Below are 27,489 nucleotides of genomic sequence, written 5' to 3'. Positions count from 1 at the left end.
GAATGGACAATGCCATAGTCGACAATTTCATCAGGACACTGGGAGACTTCCTACCCTTTTTCAAATGATGCCTAAGGATCTTGACTATAAGTCTCATCCAAAGGATGCTGCCAATTTTTGCTTTTGTTTTACAGCATGTGTCCCAGTCACCTGACTGGGGCATTGGATCCTCACACAGAGCACAGTATAAACATCCCTGCTGGCCTCTCCAACACCTCTTCTAGCAGCAACTTAAGCTTTTCCTAGATGGTCTCCATGCTTAGTTTCTGGTGAATTACCTATTCTGAAGTGCAGGTGGTTACCACTTTGCTGTTGCTGAAATGTTCCAATTTAACAAATTTTTGTAAGAAATAATTTTAAAAAATAGTCACAGTCAGGAACTGAACTTGGCCATCACTGAAGTATCATGTCATCATCCCTGCCACAAAGCCAAATTGACCAATCAGATTGCTCGGAAAACTCGGACACATGAAACACACACATACACACTCGCAGAGGGTATGTTTTTATTATGTAATAGTTGCAATTTTGTTAGATTTATATTTTTGTAAATATTACTTAATTAAAATTTAAATAACTTAACTAACTTTTAAATAGAAAAGAATGCACCCATCCACCCGTGTAATTCAATTCCAGTTTGTAGGGAAACCCTAGACTGGACACAATTGAAAAGTGTGTATTACAGAGCGGTGTCAGCTTCTCATGTTTTAAAATCAGCCATCCCGTTATCTCTGGACGCAGCGCTATCTTTTTAAGAAGCAATCTTTGCAGCACTGCGCAGGCTCGCTTTTGTTATTAATGTCGCTCTCCGCCAGTAGCCGTGTCGACTGTGAAGACGTAACTACGCTCAAGAGCAAATCAACGTTGAAAGGCGGGTTAAAAAGACCTAACACTGCCGTAGTTACCAATGAGCGTTCAGAAGTGGGTATGACCAATTGGTAATGTGGAATTTGTTTGTCAGACCAGTGAGTGAAAATCCGATCAAATCAAATGTTGAGATTACTTTTCAAAACCAATGAGCGACGAGGGGCGGGTTAAATCAGCGATCTAGTGTTTGCTGTAAGGCCCCGAATCGAAGCGACGACGATTAAGTTAAAGTGAGTTAACGTTGTTTTCTCACTGGGGACTGACATCTAAGGTGAGTGTGACGGGAATTCTTTGGGGGAAGAGGGCTATGATGTAGCTTACCTGCAGCTTAGCGATAATACCTGTCTCGGTTATTTTTAAAACGAAGGCGAGTGATTGTTGTTGCTCACGTCTATCGAAGATAAAAGAATCTTTTACTAGAGCAGGCCATTGAGTTCTCCGCAACTCGAGGATAATGCCTGTGGTGTTTGCCTACGACATCTGAAAAAGCTATTCTCCGTTATCTTGTATAAATCCGATAACGCCCATTGACATTCACATACTGTTAGAATAATAACAATAAAACGGGACGCATGCTCAAAGTAGCATCACTTTGACAAAATGCAGTTTTTGATCAACTTCTATTTCGATTGCAGAGCTATACATGCAGTTAGTCCTCTCAAAAACGTGTGTAAGGCATTATTCAAAATATGCTGCAACTACATTTATTTTCGCTAGTTGCATTTCTGCAAATTGTTCTCTTTGTGAGACGTAGAGTTGGGTACTGATCACATCAGGTGAATATTATATAACCAGACAGTTGCACTTGTTGAACGTAACGGGTTAACTGCAGTGCGCTTTTAACAGTTTAATATGAGCTTCTAGCTTTACGCCACGTCCACATTTGCCCCATATAGTGTCTTACCTACATATTGAAGATTAGTGCCAGGGCATTGTGGGAGGCACGTTTGAAAAGGCTTTAGGGGTTTTATGGTGACAGAACATTTCTATCATCAAAGCAATGAACAAACGTTAGGTGATATCATAGTAACCGTTGAATATACAGTAGATCAAGGTTACGTTAAGCACAGACTGCATAATACTTGTCAGACCACATCTGGAGTATTCTATGCAATTGTTGGCACCATGCAACAAAAAAGACATAGTAGCACTTGAAGCCGTACAGAGGAGTGCAACAAAGTGCTTTCCAGGATTTAAGGACATGTCCGACAAACATGTTTAGTCTTGAGCCAAGGAGACTTCAAGGGGACATAATTCAGGTCTTCAAAATTCTCAAAGACTATCTGGCTAAATTCTTTCAATTTGGGAAATCACATACTCAAGGATATTAGTGAAGACTGTGTGGTAGTACATTTAGAACAGAACACAAGCAGCACTTCTTTACTCCAAAAAAAAAAACTATCAAAATATGTAGTTGAAGCAGAAACCTTGACAATCTTTAAAAAGTGTCTGGATGAGATATTGGGATAGCTCACCTATTAACTAAACGAACAAGCTTGATGGACTGAAAGGTATCCCCTGGTTTGCCACATTTCTTATGTGAATGTTGGATCTTAAGTATTCCCTTGAAAATGCAAACATAGTACTTTTTTTAGTTATGTTTAATTGTTAAAACAATACACAGACACAGCTTATGCAAAAGTTTTTACAAAAGAAATCTTTGTACATGATTATTTAAGAAGCATTTCAATACTGATTTAATAATTTGTAAACTGTTAACGGACATGACGTCCAGGTTTGGTTCCAACTTTGTGTCTGATGCACGCCAAAGAGATAGTGTCTGTCTGTGATGATGAAATGGATAAGCAGGTTAGAAAACAGATGAATGGATGTATAGCTCTCATGTTTTCTCAGACTTAAGTCAAGTAGTCCACAAATACCGCACAGTGAAATGTAGCTAACGACCAATAAATCAAATATATTAATGATTATACATAAACTTTTTATATATGCAAACAATGCCAATCGCATGATTTTGAGTTTTCCTAATACAGTGAGTTATGCACATATAAATTTAGAGATTCAATGAAAGTATGTTAAGGCAGAACTTGAAGGTTTAAAGAACACAGCATCTTACAAGCTGTGTATCAGATAATTGAAAATAGACATGTTTACCCTTCAAAACCAGAATTGGATACTAAAGGTAGCATTTAATCCTGATATGGATCTACTGTAGGGGTGGGCGGTATGACCAAAATTCTATATCACGGTATTTTTCTAAATTATCCCGGTTTCACGGTATTCGACTGTATTTTTTTCCCCATGCATGAGTGGATGTTAACCACATTTTCCACTGCAATTACTGGCTAAGAATAACCTATTCCACTGTCAAGAGTATTGTACATTGTACAAAAAAAACATTTTAATGTGCACACAAGTATTAATACAGGTTTGCATTGCCCCATAAAGTGATAGTTTTCAAGGGGGTGGCACTAATGGAGAAGGTATCACATTGCATGACAGATGCAGTCAAAATATAGAACCTTTTTATTGAACAAATTTTGCAAAAACAAACTATAATTTTGACAACATATTTTCAACCATACAAAGAGGCATTTAGACTTAGTAAAATATCCAGAAGTGCTTGTCAAAAGTTGTATTGCACTGAATATGTCTTAGAAAAGGAATAAATAGTAAATGTTTTTTGTAAACCAACTACACTTTCTGTTAATGTTAACAATCTCTGTCCACTGACACGTTAAAGTGACTTTTTAAACAACTTTATCATCATTAAACTGCATAATATTTAAACTAATAAATAATAACAATAAAATAAATAATAGTATTATTAATGATAGTTGCACTATTACTTCAAAACTTCAAGCCCAGGTGAATTACACAGTATTCACCAAATTAAAATAAAACAAGTGCAACTTGGTGATGACATCTTTACCAACTGAACCATCATTTAGGCAAACTGCATTAATATGGACCTTGCTTCAAGCTAAGCTATATGCATAAATAATAAACCTGCAACTTGCATTTATAATGCTATTTGTGGTATAGCCCTACGGAATTGTATTAGGGCCACGGTGAAGAAAAAAACAATACGGACACAGGGAAGAAAAAAAACAAACTATATGTCGAGAATAAAGTCAACATTTCCACTTTATTCTCGCCGTTTATGTCGAGATGAAAGTCGACATTTCCACTTTATTCTCGCAGTTTATGTCAAGATTAAAGCTGACATTTCCACTTTATTCTCGCCGTTTATGTCAAGATTAAAGTCGACATTTCCACTTTATTCTCATAGTTTACTTCATAATTAAAGTAGAATGTCGTAAACTAAACTTCTTCCTAAAATCAATGTTTAATTTACTAGATTTTGTCAAACCCCGTCATAAATTAATGCAGCACATTAAATGCTTTGTGTTGCGTTCCCCGACCCAGTTGTTAATTACTACGCTTCTTAAACTGACTTCCTCCGCACTAAGAGGAGACAGCGATCACCATACAGAATCCATTCACTTCATGATATTCCTGCTTTCTGAAAATTTAGAATGCTAAGATAAATACTTGATATCATTTTCATGATGAAATGCATTAAAGCAGGTATTACACATGCACGGTAGTGAGGCGGTAGTGCTGCTCCCTCGCAGTAAGGGGTCCCCAGGTGTATGTTCAGTGTAGAGAACTTTATGGCAGGTGTGACGAGGCTCCAAAAAACTGGATATATGAATGGCTATCGCACAGGTTTAACTTAAATATTGTGTAAATGTTGGGTTTGTGATCTGCTGGTCGGAGACATGAACACAGAATTCAATGCATGTTCTTCTGAGCGGGCTATCTTTATTGCATGCATGCGGTCTCTATCTGACGTACCAAAACCCCAGTTCCTATCCTTCCTTTTTCTTTCACCACATAACCAATCACCACACGATAAACGTCTTTGTGAAATTAAAACTAGTTATAAACTTAGCCCACAGAGTGTTCAGAACTTTAAAAATATCTTCGTTATACATGTTTAATTATGCCATCCATTCAGAGTTGCGCCCATCTCTGAACGAGTCGCCAGCACATCACAGGATGAATACAAGCAAAACATACACTAGCAGGGACAATATAGCATAGCAAAACCCCACATCCTACATGACTTTGAAAGGAAACTGAAGCACGCCGAGTAAACCCACCAGAAAAACATGCAAATGCAAGGCAGGCACGCCGCCATGCCCCCATATAATTAATGCATGCTTTAATGCATTTCACCATGAAAATTATATTAAGTATTTATCTTAGCATTCTATATGTTCAGAGAGCAGGAAGATCATGAAGTGAATGTATTCTGTGCGGCGATTGCTGCCGGCGCCTCTTCTTAGTGCAAGAAGAAGTCAGTTTAAGAATCTCGGAGAACACTTAACACAAAGCATTTAATGTGCTATATAACTTATGACGGGGTTTGAGAAAATCTAGTAAATTAAATATTCATTTTATGATGAAGTTTAGTTTACGATATTCTACTTTAATGACAAATTACGAGAATAAAGTCAACATGTCGACTTTAATCTTGACATAAACGGCGAGAATAAAGTAGAAATGTCGAGAATAAAGTCAACATGTCGTCACACTATTACACAGTACCCAGGTACATTACACTGTATTGAAAACAAATAAAACAAGTACAACTTGGCTTGCAGTATTATCCAGTAGTATAGAAACAGTATTTACACATCTGACCTTTTAAAACTAAAATATCTCCAGGCGACGGACGTGACTCCCTTTTTTCAGCAAAAGTTCTTCTGTTCATCATGTTCAACTTTATCGTCGGCCTCAGTTTCGGAATGTTCTTTGTCCATTTTCACCGCGCAATACCTACGCTACCGCTACCCATTTGGTGGTGTAGCAGTGAAAAAGAGCCCCCGCGCAACAAATCTGTATTTAGCGTTGTAGCAGTGAAAAAGGTCCCCACTTGAGCAGTTTCCCGCTGCGCCACGTTCCGAACGTCGTTTAGGCAATTTAAACCGGTGTTGCGGTATAAGAAAAATCCATATCATAAAAAGAATAAAAAACGGTTTTCGGTATGAACCGGTATACCGCCCAGCACTAATCTACTGTATTTAAATGTTTATGATCAAGTTTAGAATATTTCTTTTTTTAGAGGTAGTACAGGTTTAGGTCAATTTGATGCACTAATATTTGACTCTTCTCAGGTGAAAGTGTGAATGTCCCAGTTCACTCCATCAGAGTTGTGTTGTGTTTTTTCTCCTTGTGGTGAAGTGTCTTTTTTGATATTGTTTGTTGCTGTCCAGAGTTTGCCACAATAAGCCCCTGATCTACAGAAAACTTTATATTTGTTCAGCATGAAAAGTTTTTCTCCGTCATCACTGCAAACTGCTTGGGGTAACATCAGAAATATCACTTTTGATTGAAGCATTCCTTTAACTCTGGCATTTTTTGTTAATGGCCACAACTAGTCTGCATTTTTTCTAATTTACCCATCCAGGCATTATTAAGCCCTATTATTCAAATTCAGTTTTACTTTGCACTGAATATATCCCAACAACTTCAGGATCGCAGCAGTTGTCATTCCATCAGAGTGTGTATTCCCACTCATTTAGTCACATTGGAATACTTTAGGGTGACCAGTTAACTCGGCATCCACATCTTTGGGATGTAGAAGAAAAATGGATTACCAGGAGAAAAATTCCATAAAGAAATTATGGGAAATTCCTCACAAGCAGTGAGCGGGCTAAAATTTGCACCCAGGATCCAGTAAACATGAGACGGCCACCTTCTAAAATCAGTGCAGTGTGACAGTGGCAGCCATCTGTTTTCTGTAGCCATTTTTTGTGTACTTTGATTCAACAAGTCTGGAACTTTTTGGCTCATCTTCCTGCATGACTTTAGGACATTGTGCACTTTACTTGCCAGAGCACTACCTCCTGAGGGTATAGCAGAGCAGTCAGATGATTCAATTATAATCACTGTTACCCTTTTAAATTTCTCTTTGGTGAAAAGGCGAGTTTTTGTAAAATGTATAGTTCACTTGGTTACAACTGTAGAAGAAGCAGAGCTTTTGTGTGCTTAACTTTATCTCAAGCCTTCCATCAAGTCAGTTGTATGGTAGGCACTCTGAATAAAGCAATCAAATGAGAACCAGTACAGAAGTACAGAATAATCTAATGCTTGGGTTATTGTTGCAATGACATTTGGATGTGTTTAAACTGCAATTACTGGCACAAAAGTGTTGTTTTAAATGTGCAGGTTTATAGTCTTGGTGTGCATCTTATTAATTGCTTTACATTTTTTATTTCGTTTTCAATGTTTAGAGCTCTATATAATAGCACCCTGTGTGACATGGGTCAGTAATTTGAAACTCTGGTTTATTTTATTGATCATATTGGCCAGGGCTGCCCAACTCTGGTCCTGGAGGGCCGCAGTGGCTGCAGGTTTTCATTTTAACCCTTTCTGAATCAGTGACCTGTTTTTGCTTCTAATTAATTTCTTTTCAATGAATTTTAATTGACTTGCTCTTGAAGACTCAGACCCCTTAATTGTTTCTTTTTCCTGGCTGCTCAACATATATACGGCTTTGACTGATCAGCTCTGGCGTGCTGGCAAATTGCTCTGTGAAGCAAATATGGTGGTTGCGGTGTCCAATGAATGTATGTCGCCGAATATACTCTTCCCCCTGCGTGCTGGCAAATTGCTCAGAGACACGACTATAGCCGGTTGCAGCATTCAACGAATATACAATCACCAAATATACTCGCCATCCGGTGTGCTGGCAAATTGTACTGAGAAACAACTTTAGCTGGCTGCGGAGTTCAATGAATGTACGTCGCCGAATGTACTCGGCATCGGTGTGCTTCCAAATTGCACTGGCAGCCGACTCCAGCCAGTTCCAGCAGTTTAAGGGCTAAGTGAATATAATTTCAGTTATGTTTGCTAACATGTTTTCTTCTTTTTTCGTATAATATTTGAGTTCATGTGAATAGTAAATCATCTCTAACTAACATTGGGGTATATTCGTAATTAGCTGGTTACATACTGTATTTTACTCCGTTATGTTTTTATTTTGGCATAATATAGTACATGATGTGATAAACTACAACACTTTTCCTTCAGAGTGTGATGATTAAAACATCTTTCTCTGTCTGCAAAATCATTCTTATGTATTCCTGCTACTCCCTCTGAGCGTCTCTTTTCAGCAGCTGGGAACATTGTCTCAAAGAAGAGAGCCAACCTCACACCAGAGCATGTCGAAATGCTCACGTTCCTGCACTGCAATCAGGAATATACGAACTGAATCTTTTATAAACTGTACATTATTGTTTTTATTTTATTTGAATTGAAACTTTATTTAAACTTTTGGACTTTAAGACACACCAGTGGCCATTTTTGGTTAAGTTAAATGCACTTTTTTTGTTTAAAGACTATGTGCACTTTAGTTTGTATTGTTTAATGTATTTCTTTTTTATTGTGATGGTCACACTAATATAAAACATCTGATTATTTTCAAATTCATATGTTTCACAGGTTGTTATTTTAATTTGATTATTATTAAGTTTAATCGTGTTAATGCAGAGACATCAGGGTGACATTCACAGGTGGACAGATGTGAGCAGATGAGGTAAGAGATGCACTGGAGCCCAAAACAGGATGTGCAACCACAGGTCGCAGGCTTCAAAATAGTCAGGCATGAAATAATGGTGACTAATCGAAAAAAATCATTAGTTGCAGCCCTACACGTCCAGTCCCTCCTCCTCTTCTAGTTGATTAGCGGCTGGAGTAGATGCCTTCATGCTTTCACATATCTTTTCGTCTGTTTTATCTACACTTGTTGGAGCATTACTGTCGATTTCAACGAAACGATCAAAGTCATCAGGCAGCTGTAGCCCCACGCTGCTGCTATCGTCCACAACTGCTGCTGAGGCACCTGGAACTGGGATAGTGCTACCTCCCTCCACAGCTTTCACAAAGCTTGCCCATCTGTAGCAGTTAACGATTGTTGATGTACTGATACGACTCCATGCATCCTTCTGCATGTGCAAACTGTCAAGTAGCATCAGCTTACGGGCAGCACAATTGCTCTTATTGTTTAATTGTCACATTGATCCATGATAGCCATCAGACGGCGAAGCATGAGGGATCGGTAATTTCGCTTGAAATTTGCTATTATGCCTTGGTCCATGGGCTGAATTAAGCTTGTTGTGTTGGGCGGCATAAAAACGAGCTTGATGTTTGTCAGTCTGATATCATCACTGTGTGCTGCACAGTTGTCACAGAGCAAACAATTTGTCGTCTTTTGGACCTCATTGAATTGTCCAGCTTCTTCAGCCACTGCAGCCAGTCTCAGTTTTTTTATTTTTAATAAATTTGCAAAAACCTCAAGTACACGTTTTTCATGTTGTCGTTATGGGGTGTTTTGTGTAGAATTCTGAGGAAAAAAATGAATTTAATCCATTTTGGAATAAGGCTGTGGAAAAAGTGATGCACTGTGAATACTTTCCGGATGCACTGTATGTGTATGTATATATAATATATATATATATATATATATATATATATATATATATATATATATATATATATATATATATATATAAGGGCAGCACGGTGGCGCAATGGTAGCGCTGCTGCCTCGCAGTTAGGAGCTTTTCAGGCTGAACATGATGGCACAGAGAGGAGTTTTGCAAATGTTAGAAAATATCCCTTTAAACACAAAAGTATAAATATGTTGATGAAAGTACCTCCCTAATTAATTAGGAACTGAAGATGTTTACATCTTAACTTGCTGTTTTTATTGATAATGTTAATTAAAAATAATTGAAGAGCTTTATTGGGACAGACAAACTTTTCATGCCAGATGATTCCTTATGTTCTGCTCTTCTGATACCATGTGTCCATTTCTTGGCTTTATCCAGGACTGTACATTTTTTTGCAAAGGTTTTCCTTTTGTTGATGTTCGACATTTTTATTTTCAGAAGAGCAGATAGCCTGGCATCACAGTGTACCAAGACCACCCATTTTTCCTGACTGTTAATTTATATACTTGCAGGCTGGTGGAATATGTCACATGCTGCCAAGCAACAGCAGAGCACTGGACCTCAGTGAGTATAAACTCAATTCAATTACAGTGATTATTTTTGTTATTTTCTATCCTTTTTCCTAATATTGAGCTGCACTGTATTGAATGAGTTGCTCGGTGAACTGTCGGCTGTACCACATTATGTTTTCTGATTGCTTTCTTTATGTAATATCTAACAGGTGGCAGATATGGTTAGGAGGCTATAGTAATTTTCCAATATTATGTATTACTATGCGAGTGAAAAAGCACACTCTTTCAAAAATGTACCAAGGCTCATTTTCTTTTGTATGTTTGGGATAAACACTCTGTTTCATTTACTTTATTTACCCTCTGTCATTTGGCTCAAACTGCATTTTATTATTATCAATGTATTTCCTTGTTCTGCTTTTTCAAGTATTATGCTTATAATGATAATTGAGGAGAGGAACCATGATTTCTAGCCGAAGTGGGCATTACAGGACAGAGAATACTGGAAACAACAAATTGTTCAGATGTCCACCAGAATAATAAAATGTTAGTGAGTCCATGCTTTACTGTATATTGGGCTACCTGGGGATGCTTGCCCCTATGCCTGAGAACTAGGACTGCACCGGTTCAGGGGGTATTCCTGACCTTTACTATAAGAAGTGATTTTTGACTTGGGTTTGAAAGCCAGAGTTCCGGTGAACTTGGGTTTGGAAGTTGAGCTGAACTAATGTTCAGATTAGGGCTGCCGTGATTAATCAATGTAAACAAATAAAACATTTTTAGTCAGATTGTATTTTCTTAATTAATTTGCATTTTCACTTTTTTGCCAGATAGTTATGACAGGGCTGGCAACTTAGAACTCTTTAACAGTCACCTTGTGTATCCAAAAGAAAAGTACTTAACAGTGATTGTCAAAATTAGGCAGCAATAACAACCTATATAAACACACATCAGCTTTATAAACTTATTTTTAGGTATTTTCTCCAATCATTAAATTGTAAATAAATCACATTCAATAATCGATCAGGCTAACTCAGTAAGATGGGTGATGCAGTTCATCCAAACTGAAAGAGAGTCTGCAGCTTGGCAACACATTGCTGTCTGCCTGTTCTGAAGCTGTTGCTGAGAAGTTGGCTTTTTGGAAGTGAAACACAATTTCCCCTGCAGTTTAGACTGCAAATAGACAGACTTTACAGCTCAGAAAAACCCTGGTTTTAACATTTTAAAAAGGTGTGAATATAAGCACATCTAACTAAAATAGTTCTCAAGAAGGTGCGGACAGGCTGAGGAACATCCTGGGCATCCTTTCCAGTGACATTAAGGGGATGGAAGTGCCACTTGCGAGTTATCATGTTGCGTATCAAGTGTTCTGTACGTGGTGTAGAGGTTCTCTCCCATTTTTTTCTCTTCACCTCCTATGTCTGAAACAGTATTTGTTTTCAACATAAGATATTCTGAATTAATTACTTTGCATGTTGCATCATACCCTTTGTACACAATTTGTAATGGATTGTCAATGTGCATTTATGGGGTAACCTACTGATTAAGACATCTAGCAGGTTGCTTTTGTAAAACTGAAAAATTGCATACAAAATAAGAATAATAGCTATTTATTATAGCACCTTTAAACTATTGATGTTAAGCACTTTAAGCATGTTAAAATGAATGAATGGATTTACGTGTTTTTATAAATAACTAGCCATATTTATAGAAAAATTTCAAAATATTTGCTATCTCTTACCCCAAGTCAGTGCCTTTCTTCTGTATCTACATGTGTCAGAACTTCTCTTCACCAGCACTCATTCTGTTGAGCTTGTTCTTGTAAAGCCTACGTCTCACACTCGCACTTCCTCTGTTGTTTGGTCAGTTTGCCTTTGGTGACACATCACATCAAAGCCAAACTGACCAATTGGATTGCTCTGAGAAACTGGACACGCATACCTTAACGTTTTATTACATAGTAGGTAAAAAAAATGCTCATTGTGCAGTCATTACTCCTTTAGAACAAAGTTGTACCAAAGTTGACAGTGGAAAAATCACCTGTTGCTAAGAAGTGTAACTTTTATAATTATTTAATGCTCTGTGGTTGCAAAAGCACAGATTTTTTTTTTAACCTCAAGTCTGAGTTGCCTGTCTCCTACATCTTTCAGTTGATATCATTTATATTTTGCAAATATTATTAAGCCGCTTTATGCTAAATATTCCTAGCACCTATATTCATGATGTCTATAAATAACATATCTCAATTTAAGATGGATTTTTTTAAAAATATATTTGGAACTAGTCAGAGTCCACTGTAACACTGAGGTCTAAAAGACCCCAAAAGCCTATTTCTTTGGTTTTGTTTCAAGTTGGACTACAGACATCAAGTCATGTTAAGTCCATTATTGATCAAATGTATTAATTTTTCTTTTGGGCATTTTTGGGTGAAATATTTTATTGATTAGTGTTGTCTTGTTTTCTCCTTGGAGTTGGGTTTTTTTTTTTTTTTTTTTCCATTTCCTAATATTTTCAAATTCTATATATAAAATTATTGAATAAATATTCAAGTACAGTGCAAATTGATACGTCTAAGTTATTTGGATAAAATTAGTCATTAGATTAATTGATAAAACAGCCAATAGATTAATAACACTGCACAACAACGTTTTTGCTTCTTGAACACTGTTGGATGTTTCTTATAGATTTCTGGGTGCTGATTATGAATATCACATCAAAATTTACCCATCACGTACCCTTTCAGAGAAATCTTCAGTTTTGTCATGATTTTTTCTTATACAGTCCCTCTTAACTGGCCACCTTGGGTCTGGACCCATAGCCGGTGGCCGTTTTGGCTGGTTAATCCGACGCATTCCTCACAGGTGGCGCAGTAGTAGTGCTGCTGCTTTGTAGTAAGGAGATTGTGGGTTCGCTTCCCGAGTCCTCCCTGTGTGGAGAACGCTTTGAGTGGTGAGAAAAGCACTATATAAATGTAAAGACTTATTATTATTATTAAACCTATTTTCATGTAGAAAAATATTTCTAAGGTATGTACTGTACCTCTTTGACGTTCCTGAAGAAACCATTTCCACAAGGCTTCATCCACGATTTCGCACATGGGTTTTTTTCTCGTACAACGACTGGACAGTGTGGAGTAGCGGGTCCTCAGCTCAAGTCAAAAGGCCACTTTTTAAATAAATAATCGCTGCACTCGCAGCTTAGCGAGTATGTGTGGCTGATCGGTTCCTGGGGAATTTGTGATGCGGGCGATCCTAGCTTAAGTGCACAGGTAAAGAGTCGTCTGCATCCATAATTGTTCCCGGGAACTGCTAACTGCCACATCTGATCCACGTCCCCATGATAAATAGAAGTGAGAAGCGGCTAGGGGGAGAACAGGAAAGAATGGGAGGTTAATGGAGAAGGAAGCAGACAGAGGAAAGCCGGTGCAGGAGAGAGAGACAGAGCGAGTGAGAGCAGATTTGATGGAGCAAAGGCAGGCAGCTGGGAGGTGAACCCCTGCAGATGAGTGTTTGGCTGACACGCGGTGGGGCTGAAGAAAGCAGTCACTCCACTGAGCGATCACAGAGCTGGAGTGACCAGTATTGAAGATGAGTGGCCATTGAAAGACAGTGGCAGTCGTGGAGGCTTTGGGCTGGTTTAGCCCCAGCGTGAGCGCCCTGGCCGCTGGGGAAAGAACCCAAGTCTCGGTCCGGATGGAGCCCGATGGAGCCAGGGATTGGAGGGCTACCGGACCAGTGTGGAAGGCAGCTGCACCTGCAGGTAGAGCGACTCCCCTGTTGCGAAGCCCGATGGGAGAACCAGGGGAGCCACCAGGTAGAAAGAAGAAGGCACTGTGGAAAATTCATAAAGGAGTATGTAAACGGAAATTACTCTGAAAGTAGGAGCCCTCTCACCTTCCAGGAAAAAAGGAAGTGCATACATATAATATAAAGAAGAACTTGGGATTAAAAAAAAAAAAAATGTTATTTTATTTTAACAGGCCGGTTAATCCATTGGCTGGTTAATGTGAGGCCAGTTAAGAGGGATTGTACTGTATTTGAATCCAAACATTTTCACTCCCGTAAGTGACTTATCAACAACGGTTTGTGCAGCCTGAGCATGTCCAGGTATGGAATCAGGCCAGGTTGGAAGCTGTTCTGTGAAACTGACATCCTGGGCAGGTCTGAACGAGCTTGACGCTGTCTCAGCATGCTATAAAGGTGGCTTGCATACACCGATCCTGCTCATTTGGTTAAAATAGATTGTCAGTGTGTATGTATAATATCAGTATTGTAAAGTATAGTATCTGTAGCAATACAACAGTAAGTAAGCTTGATGCTATAGACGTTTTGGTGTCGGCCAATATGTCTCGTCAATGTCGTAACAGCTGCGATACATTCTGCTATATCTGTGCTGAATATACACTTGTGCCTCAGAGACGTTGGATGACTGCTTTTGTGAAGAAAGCTTATCATCTGTATTTCGGCTGCAAAATTGGCGATCAAGACAAGGAATGGGCGCCTCACATTTGCTGTGCAACATGTGCTGTCAGTCTGAGAGCCTGGCTCAGAGACCCTCGAAAGACGATGCCGTTTGCTGTTCTGATGATATGGCAAGAACAGAAAGACCATGTGACAGACTGTTACTTCTGTTTGACAAATGTGTCTGGTTTCTCTGCCAAAAACAAGTCAATTGAATATTGTAATCTGCCTTCAGCAATGAGACCCGTGCCACATGACGACAGTCTTCCAATTCCAAAACCACCAGAGGATTGGACCTTAAATGAACCTGATGAAGAAACTACAATGCAGGGTACTGACAGTGACATTGACCCGGATTTTGAACCGGGCTCATCAGGCGATCCACATCTGATAACACAGTCCAAATTGAACGATTTGGTCAGAGATTTGGGTCTGTCAAAAGCAAAAGCCAAGCTGCTGAGTTCGAGACTGCAGGAATAGTGTTTGCTGTCACCAGGTACGAAAATATCTGTGTTTCGAGGCAGACATCATGATATAACCAAATTTTTTGCACAAGTCGACAGTCTCTGTTTCTGTTGTGACATTGTAGGACTGTTCTCGGCCTTGAATTGTGATCACAACCCAGAAGAGTGACGTCTCTTCTTTGATTTGTCAATGTTAAGCCTGAAAGCTGTTCTGCTACACAATGGCAATGTTTATCCTTCAGTACCTGTTGGCTATGCAGCACACATGAAAGAGACGTATGAGAATATGAAACTGTTGCTTGAGGCAAGTCCAGTATAGCAGGTACAACTGGAATATCTGTGGAGATCTTAAAGTTGTTGCTCTGTTACTAGGACTACAGCTCAGCTATACAAAGTACTGTTGTTGCATCTGTGAATGGGACAGCCATGCCAAAGAGTCGCACTATTCTCGACAGAACTGAAAAACAGAAAAATGTGGCACATGAATCGCATGTCGACCCGCAAAGATATTTTTGCCTCCTCTTCACATAAAACTGGGACTCATGAAGAATTTTGTGAAAGCACTGAACAAGGAAGGCAAAAGTTTTCGTTATTTGAGACAGATGTTCCCAGGAATAACTGACACCAATATCAAAGAGGGCATTTTTGTTGGCCCCCAGATCAGACATGTTTTGAGTGACAAGCGGTTTGAAGATCTGTTAGTTGGGCCGGAAAAAAATTGCCTGGAAAGCCTTTGAAGATGTTGTTGACAATTTTCTGGGCAATTACAGAGCCCCAAACTACATTCAGCTGGTAGACAAACTTCTCAAAGCATACAAGACAATGAAGTGCGACATGTCACTCAAGATTCATTTGCTCCACTCACACTTGCAAATCTCGGTGCTGCCAGTGATGAACACGGTGAAAGGTGTCACCAGGACATTGCTACAATGGAGAAACGATACCAGGGCAACTGGAATCCGTCAATGCTTGCTGACTATTGTTGGACACTGCAACGTGATGCACCAGACATTGAATACAAAAGAAAATTAGGAGCAAAACACTTTTAATTCTGTTGAATGTAATAGCTTATGTGAAACATAAACGTGACTAAATACGTTATTGTCAATAAACATATAAATGTCTATTTCTCAGAGTTGCTACGTGATGCAGTTAAACCAAAACTGTATTTGTGCATACCCAGTAGGTACTTGTCACAATCGACTAAAAAAAAAAAATTGTTGTGCAGTGTAATTTTACAAAATAAACAGTTGTGGCAGCCCTAGTTCAGATTGAGAAGATATTCAAAATAAACAGTACAGTAAGTGTACACTCAGTGTGTAGTGTGAGTACAAAGGTGGGAATGTAGCCACTGCCCCTAATATTTACACAATGGTCTTGACCTTGTCATTGGACGACCCAATCAGGCATTGGGGGGTTTGGTTTTTTTGCTTTCTTTTTGCTTATTTGTATCAATTTATCTGCTCCTTATGCCTTCGATTGCAGTGAATTTCCCTTTTTATGTGCAACCTTGAACCCTTTGGTTTTCTTTACTTTTAGAGGACAACTCAAAAGTGCTTCCAATCATTTGCAGTATGTAAAACTTTTACAGAGTAATTTGTAATACTTAGGTTAGGATCGTCATACACTTTGCATGGCTTCCTGAGAACTCCAGTTTCACCCCCTTCCCAGAGAAATTGCAGGTTAGATTAACAGGTGAATATAAATTAGCTTGGATTGTGTGGAGGTAAACCAGACCTCCAATGTACAGGCATCCCACCTATGGCAGGGTCACACTCTGTGCCAGATGTTGGCAGGATGCTCCCTGGCTCTCCTAAAACTCTACTTTTGAAATATTGAATTTGGAAAAAAAAAAAATGAATGAGCTAATCCATATTACTAACCGAGAATGGTAAACTGGAAGGCACGGATGCAGGTACACGGCGATGGGACCAGGAGACATAGTGCGCAGGCGCCTACAGCGCGTGTCTCATAAACCGCAAGCGAAGTCTGATCCAACACGAATGAAGGAGTCACGGCCCAAAAACGAAAGAGCTCAACTAACGTGAATAAGAAATGAAGCAACAACGCACCCATAGCTAACAACTAACGACACAGCCACACAAAAAAGAGGATTCTGCGCTGCACCCTAGAGTTAAACGGAAGAGGCTACGGAGGCCCCACAGGTCCACAAAGAGAGTACGGAAGGCGCGGAAAAGTACGAAAGTCGCAGGCGCCTACAACGCGCTTCTGAACTGAACGTCCATACTACACAGCATGGTCCACGCACTTCTAACACACCGCAAGCATAAACATGAGATAGTACAGGAACCCCACAGATCCGGACTCCACAACATATGTTAATCACATTACAGTAATACAATATTGACAGTACAACCACAGAAAACACAGGCTAACCGAGAATGGTAAACCACGAGCCCGCCTGGATAGAATCAATGAACGCAGGCACCTACAACGCGCGTCTGAAATGCCGCAAGCAAAGCAGGCACAGCTCCAAAAAGAAAGAGCTCGACTGACACACGTCCACACTACACAGCAAAGTCAAACCCGATATAGTACGAAGAGCGCATGCGCCTGTACACCGCAAGCGAAGGAGCCACAGCTCAGAAACAAAAGAGCTCAACTAACAGAAATAAGTAATTTTAACAGTACGTGCAATTATCCTTATTACTAACAGTAAACAACGTATAACTAATGGAGTCACGGTCACGGCTCCAAAACGAGAAACACCATTAACCCGGCCGGATTACCACAACACAGTCTTAACCAACTTTATGTAGCCTTCTCAAGAGAGTACAAAACCCTACACGTCCACACTACACAGCATAGTCAAACCCGACATAGTGCGGAAGGTGCAGACGCCTACAACACGCTTCTAAAGCACCGCAAGCAAAAACCCGAGATAGTACAGAAGCCCCGAAGATCCGGACTCCACAGCATATGTGAATCACATTACAGTAATACAACACTATAAGTACTCACAGAAAACACAAACAGAAGAGGCTTCCGCGTCCCGCCCCAAAAGAGTTCAACTAACGGAAATAGGTAATTTTAACAGTAAGTGCAATTATCCATATTACTAACGGTAAACAACGTATACCTAATCAACAAATCCCAAGGACAGACCATGGATAGAGTCGGCCTTTACCTCTCTGAGCCTGTATTTAGACATGGACAACTTTATGTAGCCTTCTCAAGAGTTCGGCATGCATGTGACGTTAACGTCAAGATTATAATAACTCCATACCAAGGAAAACTCATTCAAGGACAACACGCCATCTTTACTACAAATGTGGTGTATGAAGATATCCTTTGTGCGTCATCTACACCTTTACACTCCAATATATCTCATACATAGATCTGCGCAAACTCAAAGACATTCTATACTTACATAACAAAACAATTAAACTGCTATTGTCATTTACATATATTACATAGACCTACAGATGTCGTGACGGTGAACATGATACCTATGTAACAATTGCCAAGACAGACAAAAATCTCTTTCAAATCTATTGCGGGTTACCCATGACCAGGGGTTGGCGAGCGAAGTGAGCAGGGGGCGGAGCCCCCTAGTTACTATGTATATCGCATCTGGTTGTGTTTTAAAAGTTCCTTCACATTATTAGAAGCCAGATGAAACCCTGGGCGTCCAGTGAGGATTTTTTCCTGCATAATTTCTGAAGTAAGCACAGGACATGCTGAAAAGACTGTTTCCTCAGCAGTAATTGTAATCTGCTGCTAGGGAGAAGGACATAGGGTCTTTTCTTCTGCTAGCTTTGGAACCTCACCTGGACAGGAGGGTATACAAAAAGGATCAATGGATCGTTCTCCATTAGTTTCAATGCACTGATACTGTAAAAGTGTGTGTGTGAGAAATTCTAATTATTATTATTTGTCTGAAGCCTGTGTCCAAGACCACATACAACATTGGTTACATTTTTTTGTTGTTTGTCCAATTGGAGCACAGGCAAGATGAACACAGTGTCAGTAGCAATATTTGAAACTTCAGCTTCTGGGTTTAAAGTCCAATACCTTAACCACTACACCACATTGCCTGTCATTTCTAATATTCCAAGCCTCCTGCATTGTACTATTCTGTGTTTTACAGGCTGCTGTCTGCAAAAAGTCAGAACGGGGAGCTTCTTGTCTTTGGGGCCATCAAACTGGAGCATAGTGAGACAAATGTGCGGGCGGCAAATGCAGGCGAAGGTGGGAACACAGCAGGCAGCCAAGGGAGAAGCACGGAGGAGGAGGTGAGATGCTTTCTATATTCCAGTTTGCTCCCACGCTCTCTTCCCCCGTCTGGACCAATGAGTTTTGTTTCTTTTCTTTTCTTTGCCTTATGTGTGAAATCTTGATCAGGTTGCTGAAACTTTTTGGTTTTATTTTTCTTTCTTTCCTTTCATTTTTTTATTTTTAAGCCGGTGAAAAAGCGTGGTTGGCCAAAAGGGAAGAAAAGGAAAAAAGTGCTTCCAAATGGACCAAAAGCTCCCGTGACAGGATATGTGCGTTTTCTAAATGAGCGACGCGAACAAATCCGAAGCCAACATCCTGAGCTGCCCTTCCCAGAAATCACAAAGATGTTAGGGGCAGAGTGGAGTCGGCTTGCCATCGATGACAAACAGGTGAGGGACGTGTCTGTCTGGTGGGGGATGCTGTCATGACACAATGCTGCATTGCATTTGCATATGGCTATGATCTTAATTATAGCGCTATCTGGACGAAGCAGAGAAAGAAAAACAGAAGTATATGAGAGAACTGAAGGAGTACCAGCAGAGTGAGGCGTACAGACTGAGCAATGAGAAGATCCAAGAGAAAAAGATCAAGAAAGGTACTGAAGCCTATATAGAAGTGGTGGATTGTGGTAATAAAGAAATGCAGTATTACATGTCCTCTGACCACCTTTTCTTTCATCAGAAGAATGTACGTCAGTCATCATCAATGCGGTCACAAATGGGCCAGGACACAAGGTAGGCATATATAGTTTCCCAGGGCACAAGGTAGGCAAATGTGGTTTTGTTAAGGATCAACTAAGAGAAAGTGAAAGTTTGGAGGAATTTTTAGGTTAGTGTTTACATAATTTGCCAAAATACATATGTAAGGCAGCACTGGTGTAACATTTATGAGCTAATCTAATGTAAGAGCCATTTGCCAGTTATTTAAGTCATGTTGTTTTTTTTTTTTTTTTTTTTAGTTATGTTAAATGTTTGCTATAGTACAGGTGCTGGTCATAAAATTAGAATATCATGACAAAGTTGATTTATTTCAGTAATTCCATTCAAAAAGTGAAACTTGTATATTAGATTCATTCATTACACACAGACTGATGTATTTCAAATGTTTATTTCTTTTAATGTTGATGATTATAACTGACAACTAATGAAAGTCCCAAATTCAGTATCTCTGAAAATTAGAATATCAATTAAGACCAATGTAAAAAAAGGATTTTTAGAAATGTTGGCCAACTGAAAGGTATGAACATGAAACGTATGAGCATGTACAGCACTCAATATTTATTTGGGGCTCCTTTGGCCTGGATTACTGCAGCAATGCGGCGTGGCATGGAGTCTATCAGTCTGTGGCACTGCTCAGGTGTTATGAGAGCCCATGTTGCTCTGATAGTGGCCTTCAGCTCTTCTGAATTGTTGGGTCTGGTGTATTGCATCTTCCTCTTCACAATACCCCATAGATTTTCTATGGGGTTAAGGTCAGGCGAGTTTGCTGGCAAATCAAGAACAGGGATACCATGGTCCCTAAACCAGGTACTGGTAGCTTTGGCACTGTGTGCAGGTGCCAGGTCCTGTTGGAAAATGAAATCTGCATCTCCATAAAGTTCGTCAGCAGCAAGAAGCATGAAGTGCTCTAAAACTTCCTGGTAGACGGCTGCGTTGACCTTGGACCTCAGTAAACACAATGGACCAACACCAGCAGATGACATGGCACCCCAAACCATCACTGACTGTGGAAACTTTACACTGGACCTCACGCAACGTGGATTCTGTGCCTCTCCTCTCAAAATTTACTTTCATCAGAGAACATAACTTTGGACCACTCAACAGCAGTCCAGTCCTTTTTGACTTTAGCCCAGGCGAGACACTTCTGACGCTGTCTCTTGTTCAAGAGTGGCTTGACACAAGGAATGCGACAGCTGATACCCATGTCTTGCATACGTCTGTGCGTGGTGGTTCTTGAAGCACTGACTCCAGCTGCAGTCCACTCTTTGTGAATCTCCCCCACATTTTTGAATGGGTTTTGTTTCACAATCCTCTCCAGGGTGCGGTTATCCCTATTGCTTGTACACTTTTTTTCTACCACATCTTGTCCTTCCCTTCGCCTCTCTATTAATGTGCTTGGACACAGAGCTCTGTGAACAGCCAGCCTCTTTAGCAATGACCTTTTGTGTCTGTCCCTCCTTGTGCAAGGTGTCAATGGTCGTCTTTTGGACAACTGTCAAGTCAGCAGTCTTCCCCGTGATTGTGTAGCCTACAGAACTAGACTGAGAGACCATTTAAAGGCTTTTGCAGGTGTTTTGAGTTAATTAGCTGATTAGAGTGTAGCACCAGGTGTCTTCAATATTGAACCTTTTCACAATTTTCTAATTTTCCGAGATACTGAATTTGGGACTTTCATTAGTTGTCAGTTATAATCATCAAAATTAAAGGAAATAAACATTTGATTAAACATCATTCTGTGTGTAATGAATGAATCTAATATACAAGTTTCACTTTTTGAATGGAATTACTGAAATAAATCAACTTTGTCATGAAATTCTAACTTTATGACCAGCACCTGTATATGGGAGGTTCTTATAACCCTCACAAGTTGAATTGAATTGGTGTATTCTAACGATGTCTTGTCCCTCTGATTGCAGATTAGTTGGTTAGTGACCTGACTTGCCGTGTGTAAGGCATGGAGGGCACACGGTTTCAAACTGTGTCTTAACGTGCTCAGTTGTATGTGCAGAGCCATACGTTTAGGATGTACTGAATGTGATGAAAAGCACAGAGAAATAACTCCTCCTTAAGTATAGAAACAATTGAAGTTTAACAAGAAGAAACCTTTTTCTTTTTTTGCCTTTTTATTCTACAGTAACAGCTTTTCTCTATTCTTGTGTGGACTGTCTGCTTGGACATTTCACTTAGTCCAAAAAGTTCATTTTAAAAAGGTTGAGAGATTTATTTTTGTACGTGTTTGGTTGAGGCTTGATCCTGCCTTACTCACCAGCAGCTACATCGAATTCAGACTTATGGGTGTCCGGGCCTATCCAAGCAGCACTGAGGCACAAGGCAGATATGACCCTTAGATGGGGCAGCAGTCCATCTCAAGGTTCACTCACATTCACATGAGACCAAGTTAGAATCTAGAGTAAACCTAAAGAACACATCTTTGAGATGTCAGAGGAAACCTGGAGCTACTGGAGAAGACTCTAATGAACAACTACCAGGAACGATGTTGGGTTTGTGAAATGACAGTACTAACAACTGTACTCCCATACAATCCCAACTCTGACATAATTTTGGTGTTAAGCACCTTTAGTTGGAGTTGAAACTATCTTTTATATACTGCTGCGTTAGACTTACAGGAATGTAGTGGTTGTGAGTTTTGTGAAATTCATCACTTCAGTTGATCCATCTTCTGCCCAAGCATTAGAAGAGCTTATGGTCTTAAGCCTTTTTATAATGAATTTACCCTAAGTACACTGATTCAGCATGGTGTTATTTGAGCTGCCATGAAGATAAAGTGTTAGCTGCTAATGTGACTTTGTCTGTTATAACTGACTGTGAATTCCCATTGGAGGTTTATTTTCTCTGGGAATCCTGTTGACTGGAGTTTTTCTTTTCTGCTTCTCCAGGGTCAACTTGTGATATATTGGTTATAGTGTTAATATACTGATATTGTAACTTTTTTTTAATAATAGCTAAATTAAAATTGGGTCTGTTTTGCTGTTTATACTAATTAGTTTGTCCATACAGTTAAATAAACATTGTGGCGAGCGGCTGGGGACGGTACCCAGCCGGGATGCCCAGAAGGACCGAAGGAGGGATTACGCCTCCTCCGGACCACGAGAGGGTGACCGCCCTGGTGGCTAGGGGGACCACGGGAAAGGAGCATGGAAGCTGAACCCTATAGGGGCCCGTGGTCACTGCCAGGGGGCACCCAGATGCCTAGAGAGCCCTGGTCCTCAGCACTTCTGCCACACCCAGAACCAAATGAAGAGTGATGTGTTCTTTACATTTGGGATGATGCTGATTCTGATTCAGGTAGCAAAGGTTTGAACCTGCTTTGTCAAGGGTAGCACAGTGGCTGGTGCTGCAGCCTCACAAGTCCAGCATCCTGCTTTACAATCCATTATAACAGACATCTAATGTGGAGGTTACATGTTCTTTGCATGCATTTGTACCCACAATTTGGTGGCTCCAAATCCTTTGTGAATGTATGCGAGGGTGGGAACTGGAATGGACTGGCACCTTGACCTGGGTTGGTTTTTGTTTCACCCAGCCCTCTATGACTCAAATTTGGATAGTATATGCAAGTATGTCCTATGTCAAAACTTTACACATGAAGACCAGTGAAAAGAAAATGTTATAATTGATGCTAGGAGTTCTTGGGTACATTTTTTTCCTCACTATTTTATATACGAGTTATCTGTAGTAGTAGGATGTTGTACCGTGTTAGCCATAATGGATGCATTGAGAAGTTGGGCAAATTTTAGGATCTAGGAGTCATAGTGGACTCTAAGCTGTCGACTTCCCAAGCATGTTCAGAAGCCATTAAGAGGGCTAACAGAATGTCAGGTTATATAGTACAAGTCACAGGAGGTTCTGCTCAAGCTTTATAACACACTGGTGAGGCCTCATCTGGAGTCCTGGGTGCAGTTTTAGTCTTCAGCCTACATAAAGGACATAACAGCACAAGAAAAGGTCCAGAGAAGAGCAACAGGGCTGATTAGAGGACTACATGGGATGAGTTAGGAGGAAAGATTAAAAGAGCTGAGCCTTTTACAGTTTAAACAAAAAGATTAAAATGTGATATGATTGAAGTGTTTCAAATTATGAAGGGAATTAGTCCAGGGGATCGAGACGGCGATTTTAAAATGAGTTCACCAAGAACATGGGGACACAGTTGGAAACTTAAGGGGAAATTTCACGCAAACAGGAAGTTTTTCTTTACACAAAGAATGATAGACACTTGGAATAAGCGACCAAGTAGTGTGGTAGACAGTAAGACGATGGGGACTTTCAAAACTTGACTTGATGGTTTTTTTGGAAGAAATAAGTGTTCTAATGTTCTAAAATGACACCTTTCATTGAACAATTACAATATACAAGCTTTCGAGGCAACTTGTTCAGTCAGCCAATAAAAGGTGTCATTTTGCCTGACTTCTCAATGCATATATGGCTTATTGAAAATTATACATTTAATAGCCTGTGTTCAATCTGGCCATTTATTTAAAAGTCTTGTCTCTTCATTTGTGAACCCTCCTCCTCTGTTCCCTCATTAAAGGCTCAGCACTGAAGCTTTTTAATCCTTTAATGAGAGGGTTGTGTTGGGTTTCCTTTCTGTTCGTCTAACTGCAGTTTTGTCTTGGTGGACAGAGCGGTGACCCACTTTCTGACAGATTCTCCAGCTTTGATGTACCCATTTTTACTGAAGAGTTCCTGGATCAGAACAAAGGTAATGATGGGCTTACCTGTATCTTGCTTGTCTATTTTTTGGTGTCTTTTTTGTCTATTCACGATTGCCTGTTTTCTCCATCTCATTCAGCAAGGGAGGCAGAAATCCGTAGGTTACGCAAGGCCAATGTGGAATATGAAGAGCAGAATTCAGTGCTGCAGAAGCACATAGAAGACATGCACAATGCCAAAGAGAGGCTGGAGGCAGAGCTGGCGCAAGACGAGCGAGAGACTCAGGCTTTACAACACCACCTGCTAAATATCCGGCAGGTTCTCTCAGCAAGCTTTGCGGCAGTCCCGCTGCCAGGTACACGTGGTTACTTAAGGAGAGCGGTTAGAAGGGGGAGATGAAGGAATGAGAAGCACCATGATCAGCTGCAGCAGTTTTTGCTACATTCATCTTCTTCCTCTTACACTCCTACCTCTTTCAGGTACAGGGGAGATCCCAACTCCCAGCACAGTGGAGTCCTATATGACCCGATTAACCAGCATTCTTGAAAGCAGCCCCCTAGAGTACAAGAAGCTTGTTGCCAAGATACAGGAGATCGTCAGCCATTTTGACAGGTGGGAAGTGGAGTATTTGGGATAGTAGACATACAAAAGTGGTAAAGTGCAGAATGCTTTTTGGTTGCATGCTTACAACAAAGAGGAAAATGCAGTATCACCCTGCAGCAAGCAAAGATGGTATTTGAAAAGCTCAATTTAAAGAACTAACAATACCAACTAGGACTGCTCTCCATGCTTCACTCTGTTATGACAAAAGTGTACATTCCTTATAATAAAATGGTTTTCAATGGGGTGAACACTTTTAATACCACAACATACAAAGGTGGCATTGCAGTGTGGTGGTTAGGGCTGCTACCTCATGGTTTGAATCCCATACTCTGTCATAGCTGCTTGTGACAAAGTCATGTCTTAAGAGATTTAATTGGGAATGCTACTTTAGACCAGTGTTTTAGAGCACGAGTGTCCTGGGATGAGTTTGTGCACATTGTTGCCCCAGAACTGGACAGAAGGGTGAGAAAATGAATGGATAGGTAAGTAGCTGTTAGGATAGTTGCAGGAATACAATTCAATAAATTCCCAGTGGCACGGTTCAACAGCTGCACTGCAAAAAATGAAATCTTAACAAGCCAGAAAATCTTGAAAAGAAATGATAGATCTTGTTTTTTTTATTTTAAGAATAACTGACTTGAGTAGATTTGTATGTGTAAGATGTATAATCTTTTAGAAAATTTAACAAGTTAAACTTTCTCACTATATTGGCAGATAATTTTGCTTGATTCTAATACCTTTTTCTTGTTTTAACAAGAAAAATGTATTAGAATCAAGCAAAATTATCTGCCAATATAGTGAGAAAGTTTAACTTGTTAAATTTTCTAAAAATGAGATTGTATATCTTACACATACAAATCTACTCAAGTCAGTTATTCTTAAAATAAAAAAACAAGATCTATCATTTCTTTTCAAGATTTTCTGGCTTGTTAAGATTTCATTTTTTGCAGTGTGGACTTGTTTGTCCATGATTTCATTGAGCAAGCCACCGTCCATCAAATTATCTCTCATAAACCCTTGGCCCTACACTTTTTTGTCTGGTTCAAAATAAATTTCAAATGTGAAAACCCTTGAACTGTAATTAAAGTGGCTGCTTGCCTTTACTTATCAGAGGTGTCAGACATAGAAAGGCTGCCATACTGTAGTGTGGTCTTTACAGAATTAGATCCCAGGTATTCCTTGATTTGTAGAAAGCGAGGATGAATGCTGGTCATCCATCCAAGTGCAACATCCCCACACTAACCCAACTTGAAGTTTACAATTTCTTCAGAAATGCTTTGGTATGCAAAGGTGGGCAAGATTTCAAGATGGAGGCCTCTAGAAGGCTGCAGAGAAAGGCACGTAGTAATTGGACAGGATTGGGATTTTTCCTAGGCACTGCAACTAATTTTTATGAATTTTGCTGATCATGGGATTATCAGCTAGTTGGCAAATGATTTTGAAAGAACTTGAGAATATTAAGTTGGTGAGGGGGGAAGCAAGATTAGTTTTCGAGGTCCTAACACACAACTTTCACTGTCTTGCATTTTAGTGAAAACATCTGAACAGGATGTAAGGAAGGAATTGCTGCTCATTGGTGGGACCATGCCTTATGGCCTTTTATCTTTAAGCGGAGGAGCAACCCCAACCTCTGCACCTTGATTCATGGGATTTCCTGATGCTGGCTTTTCCTCACAGACGGCAAGATGAAATATATGAAGAGCTCCCTAATCACTGCCATCTGCCTCGGGGGGGGGGGGGGGGGGGGGGGGGGGGGGGGGCTTTTGAATGGGAGATGTTGGCAGTTAGCTATTTAGCTCTCCCATATATATAGTCTTGCTTTGCCATCAACAGCTGTTTTGTTGGGGAATAGAAGTTTACCTCACTGCTATGCTTTTGGAGGGGCAGAGCTTGGGACTTTATTCCACCTTTAGCCCACCATGACATTTTTCTTTTTTTTTTTTTTTTTTTTAAATAAGGTACTCTGATTACATTTTATTGCACCAGTTGCATTTTAAGTCCCCTCTCTTTTATTTCTATTACAGTTGTAGGTTTAAATTATTTCCACCCTCGTGCCTTACAAAATGTCCTGTTAGCCTCTGCCTCATATGATTTTTGCCTTTCAGAAATGTATCACATTCCATCAGTAGGGCCTTTTTTTAATGAAACAAATGAATTTTGATTTTTATTTTTTTTCACTCTGGAATTTCTAAAATAACAATTGCTTAACCCTGAAAGCTGAGTTAGTGTGTTCTTTCTTTTAGATAAATTCAGTGTCTTCAGAAAGTTTTCAAACCATTTTTGCTTTTTTTTTCTTCAGAGCCCTTTTACTAAAATCTTTTTTTTTCGTCCTTAAACATCCCATATCATAAATGGCAAAACAAAAAAAAGGACTTTAGGATTTTTTTCAAAATGTATTAATCTATAATCTCACATTGACATAAGTAGTCCCTTTGCTCAGTACTTCTTTGAAGCCCTTTTGGCAGCACTTC

General features: G+C 39.8%; 1 protein-coding gene across 2 annotated transcripts; it reads left to right on the top strand.

Moving 5' to 3' along the window:
• Positions 1-987: 987 nt before the first annotated feature.
• On the top strand, positions 988-27,234 carry hmg20b (high mobility group 20B). Of its 2 annotated transcripts, none has more exons than XM_051935313.1 (10): positions 988-1,138; positions 9,866-9,917; positions 18,898-19,042; positions 19,211-19,414; positions 19,500-19,620; positions 19,710-19,759; positions 24,386-24,464; positions 24,555-24,770; positions 24,895-25,027; positions 26,550-27,234. In XM_051935313.1, the coding sequence occupies exons 2-10, from the start codon at positions 9,877-9,879 to the stop codon at positions 26,560-26,562; spliced, it is 1,002 nt and encodes a 333-aa protein (XP_051791273.1). In that variant the 5' UTR covers positions 988-1,138; positions 9,866-9,876; the 3' UTR covers positions 26,563-27,234. The 2 variants fall into 2 exon arrangements, with proteins under 2 accessions (XP_051791273.1, XP_051791272.1); XM_051935312.1 differs by having other exon boundaries at positions 19,707-19,759.
• The last annotated feature ends 255 nt before the right edge of the window (positions 27,235-27,489 follow it).

The sequence above is a fragment of the Erpetoichthys calabaricus genome, chromosome 12 (assembly GCF_900747795.2).
Source record: "Erpetoichthys calabaricus chromosome 12, fErpCal1.3, whole genome shotgun sequence".
Classification (NCBI taxonomy): domain Eukaryota; kingdom Metazoa; phylum Chordata; class Cladistia; order Polypteriformes; family Polypteridae; genus Erpetoichthys; species Erpetoichthys calabaricus.
This window is presented reverse-complemented; position numbering and strand designations above follow the sequence as displayed.

Excerpts from the sequence above, each read along its gene's own strand:
- hmg20b (XM_051935312.1), top strand. The coding sequence starts at position 9,877 with ATGTCACATGCTGCCAAGCAACAGCAGAGCACTGGACCTCA. Across the intron at positions 19,621-19,706 it reads AGAGAAAAAGATCAAGAAAG|AAGAATGTACGTCAGTCATC; the intron begins GTACTGAAGCCT and ends TTCTTTCATCAG. Across the intron at positions 19,760-24,385 it reads CAAATGGGCCAGGACACAAG|AGCGGTGACCCACTTTCTGA; the intron begins GTAGGCATATAT and ends CTTGGTGGACAG.